Source organism: Pinus tabuliformis, chromosome 4_1 (assembly GCF_031772625.1).
Source record: "Pinus tabuliformis cultivar Carrire ecotype Pingquan chromosome 4_1, CPIR1, whole genome shotgun sequence".
NCBI classification, from domain to species: domain Eukaryota; kingdom Viridiplantae; phylum Streptophyta; class Pinopsida; order Pinales; family Pinaceae; genus Pinus; species Pinus tabuliformis.
Genome location: NC_142303.1, coordinates 678496898 through 678516131, shown reverse-complemented (window position 1 = coordinate 678516131; position 19234 = coordinate 678496898). Strand labels below are relative to the sequence as shown.

Below are 19234 nucleotides of genomic sequence, written 5' to 3'. Positions count from 1 at the left end.
AGGCTAATAACTGAAGAATTAGAATGGTAAAAGAAAGTATTAGAAATAAAATATATGAATACTCATTGCCATCATCTCCTCCAAAGTCAAATTCCTATCAAATCTTGCTAAAAATTTTGGAAGTTATGCAAAAAAACCCTCTCGCTCATCCAAGCTCACACCTCCATAATTCCAAGGGGAGGAAAAGAAATAAATCTATGGGAAGAAAGTATTATGAGTAAACAAAATTTATCCACCATTCTAGAAATCTAACATCTAAAAAATTGGCTGGTAGGAAAAAGCATCATACACCTAGATCAAATATCAGTTTGGGATCAAAAAGTAACTCATGGAAACGTTGGAAACCTCCAATTATCCTACCTGAGCTTCATCATCAATGACATCTCCTACTTCGATGTCTTAAGAGAGAAACACCAATACAATTCAAGTAATAGGATAGCTTCAAATGGAATCTGACGGGAATGGATTTCACAGTTAAAAGCAGCTACAATGCATTACAAGGAGAGCAGGAGCAGCAACCCCTCAGGCCTCATTGGAAAGTAGTCTAGAAAATTGAAAGTATACCAAAAATGAAATTATTCATATGGACTCTACTCAGGAAAAAGATCCTAACTACCGATAATCTTCGAAATTCTAGCATATAGGGTCCATCTATATGCCCATTGTGTCTTAGCATGGAGGAAACCATCCAACACTTATTTATCTCATGTGCATTCTCCAAAAATTGTTAGAAGGTTGTGCTTCATCCTCTCCCTGCATAGGTAAACTTCGAGTTGAATCTCATTGATTTCTTCATACAATGTAACTCGAAATACCCTTACTCCTTCAAAAAAAAGAACTTTCTTAAGTGATTTTGGATCAGCCTCCCTGCATTTCTATGCTAGCAACTATGGTTAGCTAGAAAAAAATAGATTTTTCAAAATAAGAAACTAAAACAAAGGAGGATAGGTGTTAAGGTATGGGGCCTCTCATTGGACTCTCAAAAGTAAATAACAAGTTATACCAGCAAATCCTATGAGTTGAAGAAGGGTTGTGGTTCAAATTTGTACTGGATAAGACTCATCATGACACCCATAATCCTTTGAGAAGTTGGCCCAACCTTACTAATTGAAAAGTCATATTGAAGGACAGAGAATTTACATATTGGTTGAAAGAACATAAGTGATCCTATCTTTTCTTCGATGAGGCCTCCAAACAAAATCCTGGAAGAGTTGGAGCAGGGGGAGTCATTCTTGATTAAGAGGGAGAAGAAATGGCCTCTACGAATGGGGATTGGGAAATTAAACAAACAATATAGTAGAAGCCTATGGGCTTCTCTTGGGAATTCATATCCTTCGCAGCCTCGGCTTCAGGAACATCATTGTGATTGGTGATTCTACCATCCTCATCTAGAAGATGGTCAAAAGTACAAGGCCCAAAAACACTAACCTTGGGAAAATTGTGAATTGAATCCAACACCAGCTGACATATCTACAAGAGGCATCCTTTTTCCATGTTCTTAGAGAAAATAATGTTAAATTCAATCAATGGGAAAACAGTGCATGTCACTAGCCCCAAGGAGAAGCTAAGGTCAACTAAAAGATCTGCTCCCTGCATATTCCTTGAAATTTATTCAGATCTCATGCAAGCCATGATAATAGACGCGATCCTTCAGAAATTGAGATGGATCTCTTAAAAAATGTTGGCATGTATAATCTAACAGATTACCAGCAAATATCCAAGGGAAAATTTCTAATATACATGTAGATTCACATGTTTACACAAGACGATTCGCTTAGGAAATGGTATCATCAGCAGCATCACATGTGGCTAGATACAAAGATCATGAGCCTAAGGAAAACCTTCCTCTACAAGATTGGAAGTATTTATATGCCAAATTTGGTGAATTCATATTCTCCACCGAGCCACTAAGTTCCACTCTATTGTTCCTTCTTTCCCTTGTGCTACTTACTCCCCACCTCACCTCTTGATCATGGCATCAAACCCATTGTGTCCTCATTGTGCCTCCTTCAAAGAAAAGTTGGAGCACATCAAAAATCTCTAGAAATAGTGGTACGAGAGGTGTTAATTATAGCTTGGTTTTTTGTACACATAAACAAATTCTCCCAGAGAGACACCTATCAATCAGGATCACTAAGGATAAGCTTGGTTTTTCTCAACAAAATACATCAGCAATCTATCTTTTGTAAAATGTATGATGAAGTGCAAGTTTATTTATTTATTTCAGTAGTTTGTTAGAGTCTATGCAGTCAATGCCATAGGATACGTAGGATTTAGTCTAATCTATGTAATAGCACGAAAGTATAGGTAGGGGAATCTAACACTAGAACTCATCTCGAATCAACAAGAAGCTTTGTATCAACGTTCTTAGCCTATGTTTTTGGAATGAATATAAGATAACCAACATTGTTAAAAAAAAAGTGCACTATCAGCTATTATTTATTAATTATAATGTAATTTAAACAAATTTCCATGAGAATAATCCAAATTTAGTACAATTTTAACACCACTTCAAATTTTCAACTCAGCAACCATTATGTAAATCTTTCATCTTGAGAAGGTTTGGCCATAGAACTCTTTATGTCCTCATGTATATACAATTGAGAGTGGGTGTACCACCTGCCATAATAGTTGTAATGGTAATCCTTTGAATGATGATAATCAACAATTATACCTTCATGATTTTTGTTTTCATATAGTTGAGAGTGGGTGTATCATCTGTTATAGGCCATTTTGTCACATCTAATCAATGGGCCTCCTAATGGGATCAATCAACATCTTATTCCCCCTTGTCATCACCATTGCACAAATCCCTACGCATGTCTCTTCCATTCCCCAGAGTTTCTCCCTAAAACTGCATCATCTGAGCCAATTTTAGGAGAAACACTCCTTGGCCTCTTGTTGGATAGCTTTCACCTAGAGGTTTCTCCACTATGGCCAGCATTGATCACCTATAGGTTGATCCCCTTTGCACCCGTGTTGGTTCTAGAAATTTAGGGAAAGGAGATAAATTTCGGAAGTATCCTCTCTTACATAATTTGTTATAACCATTTACCTCAGATAAAACATTCGGATCCTATCCTACCCTACTTTGAAGTTTCCATCCCTTATCCTTTGATCCCATCCACCCATCAAAGGTGGATCTAAAAGCTTAGATTGGTAATTGGATAAGAACTCCCAACTTACCTCACTCCTCTATATATTTACAGTCTTCCATATGCAAGGGGTTGGATTTTGGAGAGTGATTCTACCCTTATGTTGTTGTTGTGAGAGGCTTCATTTCATGCATTTATGGTGATTGGAGGTGCACATTGTGACAAGGAAAGGACAAGTCAACCTTGGAGGAGATCTTCTACAAGATCAACACCTATTTATGGTTATAAACTCCTTCCATTTATATTAATGCAAAGAATTCTTTGTTTTCCTATATGTGATGTTGTTATTTCATATATTTCAATACCATGTTTATCTATTGAATAGAGTATTTAGATGATATTGCATAGATCTCATCGTTTCTTGGCTTGTGTTATCTGATTGTGCAAGTTCTAGTAGCAAGTGTTGTAGCGGCTGCAACACCCTCCAAAATTTTGGCCTACACTTGAATTTTGGAGCCTACTGTAGATCCTATGATTGATTCTTTCTTAGTCACTTATTGGTAAGCTAATGATTTCAAGCTCCCTTCTTCAATCTTAAGAGTCGTTCGCGCTTTTATATTTATATAGTATGTGTCATCTTTGGACATAGGGATTATCGCTTGTCATGCAAAGGGAATTTTGTTTTTCTTCAAGGGGAAATATTTGTGAAAATGGGTTGTTCTCATCATATAGACATGTTTCACACTCATTTCCAAAGTTTCATGCACTATTGCACAAGTGTCTCCTTTATCCTCACAAAGTCTATCATCAGAGCCACACTTGTCGTAAGCTGCCACAAAGGTTATTTCATTAAGTGAAGTATGTTTTCATATGTTCTGGATGGTCTATGTTGTATCACTAAGTGTTCAAGTGTGTGATCATAGTCAAGTTCTATCATTGTTCACATCGGCTCCACTGATCCCACACTTAGCCAAATTCTAGAGTATTCCTAGCAACCTAGCCCCGTCCAGCCTTCCTAAACTGCGCATTTCGCATCTGCAACCCTCAAGATTTTTCCTTTCCTGTTGGAACTGTGCAATGCACAGAAATCCTAGCCAATCTTGGCATCCAAAACTGCACATTGGCTTCCTCCAGTGTCCTTCCCTCAACTAGAACCCACTATCTCCAGAAATTGCGCAGTTTTTTCCCTCAAGCATCTCAGCAACCTAGTCCACCTTGCCTCCTAAAACTGTGCAGATTTTTCCTCCCAAGGCCTTATCCCACAGCAGCCATTTCCTTCTTAAACTACGCAATTTTGTCTCTCGGTGGCCACTGCGTAATTATTTTCCTCAATGAGGACTTGTAGAAATTTCCCTCAGTCTGGCCTGAGTTGCGCACTGCACAGTCTCAATGATCAAGATTGACCCTTGGTTGCTTGAACTGCGCAATTTTGCAGTCACTAGGCCTTCTCCCCTCACATGTCACTCAGTCTCGGCCCAGTTTATGAACTCAAGTGCAACATCTTATACTAGGGATTTATTAGACTAATGTTGTCTTATCATGAGTGGATTACAGATACATGAATTCTACTAGGCTATGGCAAGATGACGAAGAAGGTGATGAAGAAGGAGGAAATCCTAGATGACACTCAAGGAGCTGAGAAGAAAAGATGGTTATTACATAAGAAGACCAAGGAACCTAAGGTATGATAGAAGATTGGGACTGCATGAAGATTCCATCTGATGCATAACCCTTTGGAGAGTAGGTATGTGAAACAAAGGCACATATTTTTGAAATACACCTCTCAATGTAGCATGAAGGACCGCTTATCGTTGTCATATCATTATGTCTTCAATCACATGCATGGTTGCAAGCACTAAAATCATTCCATGTGTTTCCTCTAAGTGTCTTGCTCTCTTTCGCTTGTTGGATCAATTGTCGTCTTTTGGCATGTTTGGTTGTTATGTCCTCGAAGGTTGGTATTTGTGTATACGAGTTATCCTAGCCATGTAAACACCTATCACACTCATACACAAAGTCATCACAGATGTCCTAAAGTCTATCTCAAGTGTTGCACTTGTCATTTCTTGTCACGAGACAGTCGCTCAGAGGGTAATGCTTTGTTTGTTGTCCTGGTGGTCTATGTTGTTGTGTCATCAAAGTATGCTAAGTGTACGATCACAGTTTAAGTTCATCATAAGTCCATCTTCCTCCTGCACTTAGCCATTTTCAGAAATTATTCTTGACCGAGAAACTTAGCTTCACGGGGCCTTGACTGAGCTACGCACTGCGTAGTCTCAGCCCTCAATTATGTAACCTTGTTGGTTGGAACTGCGCAGTGCGCAGTCACTATCCTCCAGGGCAGTTGCACTGCACAATTCCAAAATTCAACAACCTTCTTGTTGGCTTGTTGGGGCCTGACCTAGGTTCGGAGTTAATTAGCCAAACAAATCCATGTACTGAGGTCTCACCCGAAGCAGTATGGGGGGATGGTGGAACCAGGTTTCCACACCCTTGAGATGTTTGAGGGGTTGATTTAGTCCAACTGTGAATCTATTCGCACAGGTTACTTCACGCTATTTTCCGGCCTGTGAGGCCTTCGCGACCCTGTTATATTCGTCTTTGCGTAGCCCTAACCAAGGGTTGTGGGGCTTTCGCACTGTTAGAGCATCGATCTGCGCTATTTCCCCAAGTCACTCTGCAGATCTTACTTATCTTCTTATAACAATTAGTTATCTTCGCGTAAACAGATACCTTATATTATATTCACTTATCCAGCACATTCATCTAAGTTCGCGCAGCAAATAAATAGTAAACTTGCAATTCATACCAATTATACTTAAATGCATAAAACAGCAAAAGACACACAAAAATATTGGAAAACTTCTCTTTATTAATGCTTTGACCGGTTACAGACTCGACTTGCCCTGCGCACTCAGCTGCAGGGGTCCACGCACTTAGCTGCGAACTACTAGGCCTCTGTGCACTCAGCTGCAGGGGTCCACGCACTTAGCTGCGAACTACTAGGCCTCTGTGCACTCAGCTGCAGAGCCTTCTTCTACTCTACAGCCCAAAGACATGACCCTACACTTCGACTCAATGCTTCCTTATTAGATCTCTGATTGATTCCTCAGATGATGATGTCTTTACGCTTAGAGCCTCGCTCTATTTATATAGTCCCATGGTCCACAGACCATGGGTATATCTCTCAAACTGACAATACATTACAAAAATGAGGGCGGACAACCCTCTGACTCATTTACCATCTTCGCGCTCCACACCCACAAATCACAGAGTCTTTACATCGAACTTAGTCAAAACTTGGGCTTTAAGCCCCAAAACTGGCCTTGGGGGGATCCCACGCCCAATAGCCATCTGTTGGCTTGTTGGGGCCTCACCCAGGTTCAGATTTAATTAGCCAAACAAATCCCTGTACTACTGGCCCTTTTAGCAATAGTCTGTGGAGCGCAGACTGAGGTCTCACTCGAAGCAGTATGGGGAGATGCTGGAACCAGGTATCCGCACGCTTGAGATGTTTGAGGGGTTGATTTAGTCCAACTGTGAATCCCTTCGCGCAGGTTACGTCGCGCACTTTTCCTGCCTACGAGACCTTCGCGGCCCTGTTATATTTGTCTTCGCACAACCCTAACCAGGGGTTGTGGGGCTTTCGCGCTGCTAGAGCAGCGATCCGCGCTATTTCCCCAAGTCACACCGCAGATCTTACTTATCTTCTTATAACAATTAGTTATCTTCGCGTAAAAAAATGCCTTATATTCTATTCACTTATCCAGCACATTCATCTAAGTTCGTGCAGCAAATAAACAGTAAACTTGCAATTCATACCAAATATACTTAAATGCATAAAACAGGGAAAGACACACAGAAATATTTTAAAACTTCTTTTTATTAATGCTTCGATTGGTTACAGACTCGACCTACTTTGTGCACTCAGCTGCAAGGGTCCACGAACTCAATTGTGGACTACTAGGCCTCTGCGCACTTAGTTGCAGAGCCTTCTCCTACTCTACGACCCAAAGACACAACCCTACACTTCGACTCAATGCTTCCTTATTAGATCTCCCATTGATTCCTCAAATGATGATGTATTTATGCTTAGAGCCTCACTCTATTTATACAATCCCATGGTCCGCGAACCATGGGTAGATCTCTCAAACCAACATTACATTACAAAAATGAGGGTGGACAACCCTCTGACTCATTTACCATATTCACGCTCTGCGCCCACAAATCGCGGAGTCTTTACATCGGACTTAGTCAAAATTTGCCTTGGGGGGATCCCACGCCCAACACTTCCTTGACTCCAAGAATTTCGAAGTAGTTCCTTCCAATCCAGCTTGAACTACGCATTTTTCACTTTCAATCCTCAAGATTTTCCCTTACCCATTGGAATCCCGCAATGCATAGAGATCCCAACCTCCCTTACCCTAGGTGTCCTCAGTGTCTTACCTCAGCCGAAGCTCACTGTCCTCAAGATTTGCACAGTTTTGGCTTTTAGGCGTCTCTGTTGCCCAATCCTTCCTACCTTTGAAAACTGCCCAGAACATACCTCCCTTAGCCTCACCTTGCACCAGCCACTACTGTCTTGAACTACGCAATCATGTCTCCCAGTGGCCATTGCACAAGTTTTCTCCTTGGTGAGGCTTGTGCTCAAAAGTTCCTCAATCAAGCCTGAGCTGCACTCTACATAGTCTCATTGATCAATCTCTCTCCTTGCCAATTGAAACTACACAATGCGCAACCATTAAGCCCTTTTTCCTAGCATGTGAGTTGTCCCAAGCTCAGTCCACGGATGATAATGCACCATCATAGAGTAGGGAGTTTTCAGATTGATGTCGTCCCGTCATGAGTGAATTGCAGGAATAAGTACACTCTCAAGTCATGGTGAGATGATTGTAAGGACCCATCTTAAATTAATGGGGACATAGAGATATTAGCATGCACACGAGACATGCATATGATAGCTACATATGCATGCATCGCCTGCACTGCACTAGTATATATTAGTTAATATTAAAAAAAACGTTTGTATTTAGGTAACGAATTAACTATTGAAATGAATACCCAACTTACAAGAATATAGTAGGGTATATGATATACGTACCACCACTATAATACATATATATAATTCTACTATATAAAATTAAAGATAAATGCAGTATAGTGAACTCACAACAAAGGAAGTATGTACCCTACTACATACAAAGGAACTATACCCAAAAGTATTATGTACAAAAGAGTTATGATATACATATTATTCTACAAAAGAAACAACATATTCTATAAAGTCAAAGGAAAGTATATATATATTAAATAGTGAATATAATAAAGAGAAGAATATATAAAACCATAATACTATGAAAATAATTCGATTTAAACAAAAGTGAAACATAACATTATGATAAAGGAGATATTGTATAAATAAGAGTGCATGGTCAGCAAATTGGAAGGGGAGAAGGCGGTGACCGCCTCTACAACTTATGAACTTATCAAATTAAAACAATAAAGAAAGAGGAAGCGGTGGAGGAGTCTCTGAGGGCATAAAAGGAGGAAGGGTATTGTAGAAAAGGGGACATTCTTTGACACAGAGGGAGGCAGAGGAGGAACTAACAAGAGGAAGACACAGAGAATAATGGAGCTTGAGCAGTTGTTCTTGAGACTTTTGGGCACGGGGGCCAAAATACTTCGAATTTGAAGTATTTTGGGGCTGGGTGCTGAGACTATACCTAGCTTGGCTAGGAGGTTTTTGGTCTTTTGGTAACAGGAGCGGGAACTGGAGAAAATCAGAAGCATCTTTAGCCAAGTAGGTACTCAACAACAAATTGATATATTCTTATATTTGGAATAGTTATATCTTGTTAAAAATTTCAGGGCTTTACATTTTGGTATCAGAGCCATGTTCAAACTCTCGGATCTGTTAAGTCTGTTAAAGATAAGGTTACATTTGAATTCAAAAAAAAAATATTATGTTCTAAAGTCATTTACTGAACTCTTGAGTAATGAAGAGACAAATAGAGGGATTTTACAGTGGTTGATTTTTACAATGATGTATTAGTTGGATAATTATAGAGACGTGAAGCTTATTCTATCGCTAATATAGCTTATCTTATTGCTGAAGACTCCACGATAATACATACAGGGTTTCAAGGTCTCACTAGAGGTCCTTATGTTGTTTAATTCAAATATCAGCTAGTGTGAGAATCTGTCACTGTATTGATTTATCATCTGAGATATTTGTCCCTGTAATGATATGACTCATACGTTATGTAATATGTGTACACCAAGAGCAAAAAATAACAAATCATTGTAAAAAAAAAAATCATATATATAGTAAGTCAGAACTAGAATACAAGTTTATTTAAGCTTCAGAAACAATTATGTAAGCCTCCTCAGTATTATTAATGGCACATTGATGGCAATTTTAGAAGATGATTTCCTCAGAGAAGAAGCCAATGTTGGACAAAAGAATGATGGAAGTATTATACAATTTATGCCCAAAAACAAAGAACTGATAGATGGCCAAGGTCGGTGATTTGCATCTGCAACGACATAATTTCATCTGTTTGCAGTTATTTAAGTCCTTGTTGAACTGATATTACACCTTCTTCTGCCAAATCCTGTCTAATTTCTGGCACCACCGATAGAATTCTCAAAACCCCACCACTGCCACACCTGATGCCAATAGCAACCAGATTTTGAATAAAAAAAAAAAAGATTATCACAGCTACTAAACTACATGCTGGAACTGTTTAGTTGCTAAGCATGAGATTCGAACTTATTATGCTAATACTTACGCTTTACAGGAGTTTCACCATTGTTCGATAGCTTATGAGAATACCTTCCGTGCATTGTTCCATTCTCCCTCCATCCTGAGTATTCTTGGTCATTTTGTGTGTTGCTGTCTATTTTACCATAGGTGAATATTTTCCTTAGCCACAGCGTAGCCTCTCCGCAAATCTTACGCACCTATTTTGAAATCACTTTTTGTTGGCAACCTTGAAGAAGACTCATCATCGTTATAGCAGTAATAAGGAGATCATCATTATGTCTGAAGTCTGAAACATATACTCTCTCTGTTCAAGATCCGAACTCAAGAAAAAGATTACAGATATACTCGCTCTAGTATACACTCACTCTAGTATTCTCGCACTCAGTCAAGTATGAAGAAAAGGACAGAACTCTGAAAAATCAATGATGCACAAAAACTGTGGAAACACTAGACAGAACGTCTGAAAGTAACAATTATGACAAAAGAATGGTTTTCCTTGTTTCTAATCATTTGAAGATCATAAAAGCAAATCTCAGTGGTATTTTCTACATAATTTGAGCTCCTATGATACAAGTTTCTCCGCAAGTATTACGCACCTGTTAGATTGAAACTAACGACCCTGCATGCATTATAAAAGCCACAGTGCTCACACATCGTTTTTAAACACCTGACGCATCGAAACTCATTTCTTAGGTGGCGTTTGGTGTCAAACGATGATATTAATTGCCTAAACCTTTGACGTATGTCAACCACCGGTGGATAGATGAACATCTAATCGAATGATTAGCTTTCTGTATCATCGTGGGGTTCACAAAATATACATTGAAGAGTAATGATGTGTCACTTCTATTCATAGTTTTGCTGATAGGGTAGTCACATGGTAGCATATCCCGGTTATAATCGCATATGACATCTGGCTATAAGGCAAATGTTCCACCAATCCATTAGAACACTCCCGGGCCTTCACTGCCTGTTAAAGATGCCACGCAACGATGTATCCTTCATAAGTCGGCGATACATCTCCGCACCTGCGAGTCGACACACGGATTAAAATCCATCGATGGGGTTGGGTTACACCGCCTGTTAAAGATGATACCCCGCAACGATGTAGCCGGCGGCATGAACCCCGGCTACCGGAGTTTGAATTCACTCACGACACAAGAAGTTAGACAGGCCGTCTCATAGTGCAAAAGACTGACTTGCGAACCCGGGCCTATACCCCAACCCGTAACCTTCAGTGAGTCCTCATATCGGATGAAGTGTTTGGATGTCGTGCTGGTGATCCTTTGGCTGCATGGAGTGCAGTAGCTTGACTGTTGAGATTGCACTATCCACTTATAACACTGGCTGGTTAGAATGGCCTAGCTAATGCACTGACAACTTCTACTGAAAGACTTCCTTGTGGAACACGGTGTGCAGATCTTGCTCTGCCTTTTGTAATGTTATATTCAATCCCCTCACTTCCTTCACAAATGGAGATTGTAAAGCACATTCCTAGAAAGGAAGATTGGTGGCAGGATCTGCTCCCTCAGGTCCATTTATTTACACACCTTTTGGCAAAGGAGATACTAGTGATGACAAGAAGCAGGAAATTATCTGGATAGTCGGCGAACCTGTTCAAGTATTAGTGGAGCTAGCAAACCCATGCACATTTGAGTTGTCAATTGAAAGCATATATCTTTCTGTTAATTCTGAGAATTTTGAGGCATTTCCTACGAGTGTGACTCTTCTACCCAATACATCCCAAATAATATCATTGTCTGGGATTCCCACCTCTGTTGGTCCATTGACAGTTGAAGGATGCATTGTTCATTGTTTTGGTGTAATAACTGAACATCTTTTTAGAGATGTTGATGATCTTTTACTTGGAGCAGGACAAGGTCTTGTCTTGGTTGATCCTTTTCGAAGTTCTGGATTACCCAAGTTAAGAAACGTTCCCAATCCAAATATATCGGTAGTGCCATCATTGCCACTCTTGATTCCTCATGTGGTTGGAGGAGATGGATCAACAGTCTTATATGAAGGAAAGATCCGGGATATCCAGATAAGTCTTGCAAATGCTGTTCCTGTGGTGGAGGCAAATATTTCACTTTCTGGGAAGCAACAGGAAAACGTAATTTCTATTGGGTATGAAATGTTACAGTCAGCTCTTCCTTTGCAGCCTGGTGCATCAGTGGTTATCCCTGTTAGGCTACAAGCTGGGCAACTGAATTTGGAATTGGATAATGTTGGTAATAGAAATGGTCCTGGGAATGTTGGAAGGATATTCAAGGAAGGAAACAGTCCTTCATTGGTGATTCATTACGCAGGAAATGGCCGAGCTGGTGTGCAAGACACAGTTATCTACATGGGCAGCACATAAATTAAAGCAAGAGTGGTACTCTGAGTTGGATAATTCTAGTGATTTTGATTCAGTGCGTGGTAGTTAGAGAGATGAAGATAGTGCTCCTGACATTTCTGGGGAGTGTTAGCGCTTGAAATTTCACCTCAGGCTGAGAAAGGTAAACCTCAAGGCAACATCAAACCACTTCGCCTCGTAGCTAGCCCTACAGGGCGGGAGAGGGCTCTCTCCGGTCTATCTCGGTGAGATCTTCAATGGATGAGATGACCAATAGGGTAACACTGATTTTAGGCTAGTAAACTGATCAAAAGGGTTGATTTGGGGTTTTTAGGGTTTTTGGTGGCAAATTGAGGGGATGGCAATTTTGGGTGCGGGGTTTGGACACAGTTTCTGCAGGGGGTTCTTTGGGGCGAGGTAGGAAACAGTATTGATGCCTTTGATTGAGGTGGATGGTCAGGAATGACAGGTGAGGAGCTAAGGAGAGCAAACATTAAATTTGAATTCTCCTTAAACAGTAGAAAACATTGAAATTAAACAAACTTAAAAGCAGAGCATGACAGTCATGAATTCTTACTTTAACACTTCGTTTGCTTAATGTGCAGAAGGAAAAGAAAGGAAATGATTTCACATAACACACTTACAAGTACATAGAGAAACACACCATCAATACATGTAACCACAAGAATCCCAAAAAGGACTGCAAAACCCTGGTCTTCCTTAGCCAAAAATTGCAGAGATACAGTGAATAATACAATGATAGCCTCTCCCTCAAGAGTCCAACCATGAAAATGAGCAAGAAAGTACATAATATAGATCATCTAACCTCTTTTCCTGCCTCCATGGGTCGAGCTCACTATCCTAGGAGCTGTTTCAACCACTTCTAAACTAAGCACTACAAACTAGGCAGTCAAAACAACTTGCCTCTATAAACTTGGAAACCAATTCATTCATTTAATTTTCACCCTTTTCATGAATGAATCTTCTAGAAGAGGTACATAAGAGTAAAAGTATCATAAAAGTACAATAATTACATCAAAGAGCCTAATAATCCACCCCAAAAAGTCAAATAGGGTCAAACTGCGTTTTTTTGAGCTGTACACTGAAAATTGGAGAAGTTTGCCTGACGGGTCGCGCGCCTCTGCCTGACGGGTTGCGCGCCTTTGGGACCATATTTGGGGCACTTCCCGGTTTCCAAATTGAGCAAGAGTAGGCTTGTTGGAAATTTCTGTGAGTCTACTTTCCAACCCAACTGGAATTTTTGAATTTGGTGGTCATTTGCCCCTCCAAAATTGCAATCTCCCAAGACTGCTTTCTGCAACTCAAAAATGTGGCAGAAAGTCATTTTTTGCTTGTTTTTTGACTTTCTGGAGGCCCAAAACTTCATAAAATCTCAAGTCCATTGATGAGCATATGTAACTTCTCATGAAAAATCTAGAAATGCTGAGTTTTTGCAAAATGGAGTTGCCGGGATGAAGGGTCGCGCGGGGGGTGAGACCCGTTAATGGAGAAAACCTGCAATTGGCATAAAAAATTCACAAATGACAAAATTTTCTCCAAATTTCTTGAAATTTGGGCTGGGAGTCCCCAATCAAGTACCATGCTCAGTCAAAGAGGCTTTGGCCAAAATTTGGAGTGGATCGGGCGTTTTCCTTCGTTTTTGTGCTTTGGCCAACCGTCCTTGGAGCACCTTCGTTCTCGCCGGTATTTTTGACATTTCTTTAAAACCATGACACCTGTGCAAAAAGTGAAGGAGGTTTTTCTTCCTTGGCATGTTGTGGACAAAAATCTCTCTCAGTTTTCCAAAATTCATCTTTTATTGCTCTAGAACATCATTTGAGTGCGACTTGTCCCGATGTGTGAAACAAGGAATTTTGTCGAAATGGAGCGAAATGAAGGGAATAGGGGGGCTTCTAAATTCTTGGGGAAATTTTTGGAAGTAGGGAGGGATGTTAGGAAGTAGGGGAAAGTGGAATCTCAGAGATTGAGTGAGGGGAAGGGGTCCAAAAGGGCAAAACACAGGCCCAACCTAGAAAATTGCCAGGTTGTAGCTAGAAACTAGGGTTTGTGCAAAAATGAGGAATTTGGCGGATCTAAGGGATGGGAAGTGTTTGATAAGGTATATAAAGGATAGGGGAAGGTGTATGAACATCAGGATATGAGTTTTGCCGATGATTTGGCCGCCCAAGAGAAATTGTCATCAAAACCCTAGGGGAGGGAAATGACCTTGCCTAGGTGCAACTGAAGCATGAACAAGGTGTAAAATGACTCATTAGACACTGACATGATAATGACAACCCTATGAATGATGATATACTCAGCTAAATAGTGACATAGATTGGCATTTGGACAACTTTGAAAAGAGTGAAAGCAAACCCTAGACCTAATGCCTAGTGACCAAATTTTGCTTTGAAGACTCACTGAAATGACAAAATTTGACCTTGACACTTCAAAATCACTTTGTAAGAGCACGTTTGATCACTGGAGGGAGGCTGGAAAGACTGACACTAACATTGGCTCCAATGGGGATGGTAGCTCCTTGGAGGTGCCAAGAACCTTAGACCTCTGGGAGAGCAGACTAGTGCTTTACAATCATTGGGCAATGGAGTCATTATTTACACATGTGACCCAGAACTCTGACACATTTATTGAATGAAAACTTGACTGAAAACTGACTGAAACTTAACTGAGGCTTGACTCAAACCGACTCGATGGCAAACTGAAATAACTTGAAAAAACTCACTCAATAGACCAAACACAAATGACTCATGACTGACTTAACTAAAACAAGAACTTACAAAGCTTATTAAAGGGCAGCAGTCCATCACGATTTGAAATCATGATGACAACCACCTGCATACTAATGTAATATGTACAATCATGTATAATGGGCTTTGCAATGTAACCAATCCAGCAGATGGCTACATACCAAATTTCTGCTCTCGCTTATCTCGAGCAGGCGAAATGATGAACTTGTAGGCAACTCAAAATAACCACTGAAACCAAAGCTTATGATAATGAACCAGGCAACATTTATCTTTTCTAATGCTTGCAGAAGAATGCCAAAGGGATCTTGATAATCCTGAAGCACTACCTTGTTTGGAGATCCAGCTGCAAAAATATAAGTACTCGCTTCATTCTGATCTGAAAGAACAGTGGGTTGCTGATTGATAAGAAGGCACAGAGAGGTATAAGCTTCTGCCATATGAGTGTTGGCTGTAAATTCCTTGACCGTGAGAAATTTTGACATATTGTCTCTCTCAAGCTTATATTCCTCAATTTCATGGTCTAGGTCATTCTTAAACAGAAAACAATCTTCAAGATCATCAAACATGACAGCCTCATCATCTTCATGAAAGAAAATATTATCTGTTTGCTGATCTATAAAACTAATTACAAGACTGTCATCATTTTCAAAAGAGGAAGAAGTTTCACCAACACTTTCGTGACCATGTGCACACTGCCGATTTGCTTTAGCTTGGGTTGTAGCATGACCTTTCAAGAGTTGATCTATCTCATCTTCAGACAAAGGAGATAAGACTTTCTGTTTCCCTTTGCTCAAACAAGTCTTGTCTTCTTGAAATAACATTTCAAAACATGAAAAATCTGAATGACAGTCCTAATCTTCTGAAACTTGGAAACATTGTTGATCATCTTCATATGACATGGCAATCAAACTATCCAAATTATGATTGAAAGAAGATTTTTCACTTACTTGAACAAAGATCTCATCTTGTTGTTCATGAGCTGGCTGAATTACCTCCTCATGAATATCTAGTGCTGGTGAGATGAGAGCATTTAGGTCTGCTACTCCATTTTCTTCATTTGAGGCAGCTGCGACAATACAACTCTCTTTTATGAGATCTGGAACAACATGTTTTGCCTCATCACAATTTATCTCCCGATCTGATTTATCATCATCACTTTCTGAGATTGGAACATTACTTTCCTGCGTGACCTGCATGCTGTATTCTTCTATGGACAGATCTGAAACAACATTTTCTCTTTCCTCATTTTCAGCCATACGGAAATCTTCAGCCTGCTGATCTTGACAAGTATCCTCTAAGATTTTTGTGTGCTGCTGAAAAGGATTTTCATATAGAGCCTCCATAATCTCAACGTCCATAAAATTATCATCTTCATAATATTTCTCAAGGCTTTCAATAAAACTATAAGCATGCTTGCAACAGTCATGAACCAAATTTAATGATGGATAAGAGTCCTTATATCTTTCAATGAACATAGCATGAAAATCCTTTAAACAGTAAATACAAGCAGGCGGCAAACTTTCATACCATGATTGGGCTTTACCTTCTAGAGTGGCCAAGAATATCTTCATCAAGCAATCTTCAGGAAAATCAACCTTCAACTTGCGAATATGCATGTGAAATCTAACTAGATGTAGAGCAGCATCCTTCCTACCATCATCATTAAATGTAGACAAATTCCTTGACCAATCTACCTTCGGAATTTTATTCGGAAAACCTAGAATGTGATCTCGGCTCATGGGAGCATATTTTCTTGTGATTAGGTCCATCTTGAAAATCTCACAGCTACTGATCTCTCTGCAGTGAAGTCACCATGAAGCATTGATATCTGGATTTTTCAGTGAAGGAGTCGCCAGGTGAATGATTTCAGCCTTGTCAGTGTCTGATCGTTGTTCACCGTCAACAATCAAATCTGAACTTGATGCATGTACTGGGGTAAAATGCAATTGAAGTGTTGTATTCACAAGCTCACGGAGATTGACTGAAGCAGCGTTTATCTACTTCCGCTTATGCAAAGCAAAAGCGTTTCGAAGGCTACCTGGCATAACTTCAGGCTCCGTCTAAGACTTATGAAACAAACACATCAACCCACAAACAAGTTTGTTCTCCCCAGTACGGTCGCTAGTATGTTAGCGCTTGAAATTTCACCTCAGGCTGAGAAAGGTAAACCTCAAGGCAACATCAAACCACTTCGCCTCGTAGCTAGCCCTACGGGGCGGGAGAGGGCTCTCTCCGGTCTATCTCGGTGAGATCTTCAATGGATGAGATGACCAATAGGGTAACACTGATTTTAGGCTAGTAAACTGATCAAAAGGGTTGATTTGGGGTTTTTAGGGTTTTTGGTGGCAAATTGAGGGGATGGCAATTTTGGGTGCGGGGTTTGGACACAGTTTCTGCAGGGGGTTCTTTGGGGCGAGGTAGGAGACAGTATTGATGCCTTTGATTGAGGTGGATGGTCAGGAATGACAGGTGAGGAGCTAAGGAGAGCAAACATTAAATTTGAATTCTCCTTAAACAGTAGAAAACATTGAAATTAAACAAACTTAAAAGCAGAGCATGACAGTCATGAATTCTTACTTTAACACTTCGTTTGCTTAATGTGCAGAAGGAAAAGAAAGGAAATGATTTCACATAACACACTTACAAGTACATAGAGAAACACACCATCAATACATGTAACCACAAGAATCCCAAAAAGGACTGCAAAACCCTGGTCTTCCTTAGCCAAAAATTGCAGAGATATAGTGAATAATACAATGATAGCCTCTCCCTCAAGAGTCCAACCATGAAAATGAGCAAGAAAGTACATAATATAGATCATCTAACCTCTTTCCCTGCCTCCATGGGTCGAGCTCACTATCCTAGGAGCTGTTTCAACCACTTCTAAACTAAGCACTACAAACTAGGCAGTCAAAACAACTTGCCTCTATAAACTTGGAAACCAATTCATTCATTTAATTTTCACCCTTTTCATGAATGAATCTTCTAGAAGAGGTACATAAGAGTAAAAGTATCATAAAAGTACAATAATTACATCAAAGAGCCTAATAATCCACCCCAAAAAGTCAAACAGGGTCAAACTGCGTTTTTCTGAGCTGTACACTGAAAATTGGAGAAGTTTGCCTGACGGGTCGCGCGCCTCTGCCTGACGGGTCGCGCGCCTTTGGGACCATATTTGGGGCACTTCCCGGTGTCCAAATTGAGCAAGAGTAGGCTTGTTGGAAATTTCTGTGAGTCTACTTTCCAACCCAACTGGAATTTTTGAATTTGGTGGTCATTTGCCCCTCCAAAATTGCAATCTCCCAAGACTGCTTTCTGCAACTCAAAAATGTGGTAGAAAGTCATTTTTTGCTTGTTTTTTGACTTTCTAGAGGCCCAAAACTTCATAAAATCTCAAGTCCATTGATAAGCATATGTAACTTCTCATGAAAATCCTAGAAATTCTGAGTTTTTGCAAAATGGAGTTGCCGGGATGAAGGGTCGCGCGGGGGGTGAAGGGTCGCGCGGGGGGTGAGACCCGTTAATGGAGAAAACCTGCAATTGGCATAAAAAATTCACAAATGACAAAATTTTCTCCAAATTTCTTGAAATTTGGGCTGGGAGTCCCCAATCAAGTACCATGCTCAGTCAAAGAGGCTTTGGCCAAAATTTGGAGTGGATCGGGCGTTTTCCTTCGTTTTTGTGCTTTGGCCAACCGTCCTTGGAGCACCTTCGTTCTCGCCGGTATTTTTGACATTTCTTTAAAACCATGACACCTGTGCAAAAAGTGAAGGAGGTTTTTCTTCCTTGGCATGTTGTGGACAAAAACCTCTCTCATTTTTCCAAAATTCATCTTTTATTGCTCTAGAACATCATTTGAGTGCGACTTGTCCCGATGTGTGAAACAAGGAATTTTGTCGAAATGGAGCGAAATGAAGGGAACAGGGGGCTTCTAAATTCTTGGGGAAATTTTTGGAAGTAGGGAGGGATGTTAGGAAGCAGGGGAAAGTGGAATCTTAGAGATTGAGTGAAGGGAAGGGGTCCAAAAGGGCAAAACACAGGCCCAACCTAGAAAATTGCCAGGTTGTAGCTAGAAACTAGGGTTTGTGCAAAAATGAGGAATTTGGCGGATCTAAGGGATGGGAAGTGTTTGATAAGGTATATAAAGGATAGGGGAAGGTGTATGAACATCAGGATATGAGTTTTGCCGATGATTTGGCCGCCCAAGAGAAATTGTCATCAAAACCCTAGGGGAGGGAAATGACCTTGCCTAGGTGCAACTGAAGCA

The 19234-nt window shown here is 40.2% G+C and overlaps 1 protein-coding gene across 1 annotated transcript in view; it reads left to right on the top strand.

The window, feature by feature from the left end:
• Positions 1–12223, top strand: part of LOC149177921 (uncharacterized) — a 33185-nt gene extending 20962 nt beyond the window's left edge. The window contains exon 2 of the mRNA XM_089421921.1: positions 11379–12223. Within this exon, the coding sequence (XP_089278047.1) occupies positions 11379–12223 (845 nt within the window). The remainder of the gene's footprint in view (positions 1–11378) is intronic.
• The last annotated feature ends 7011 nt before the right edge of the window (positions 12224–19234 follow it).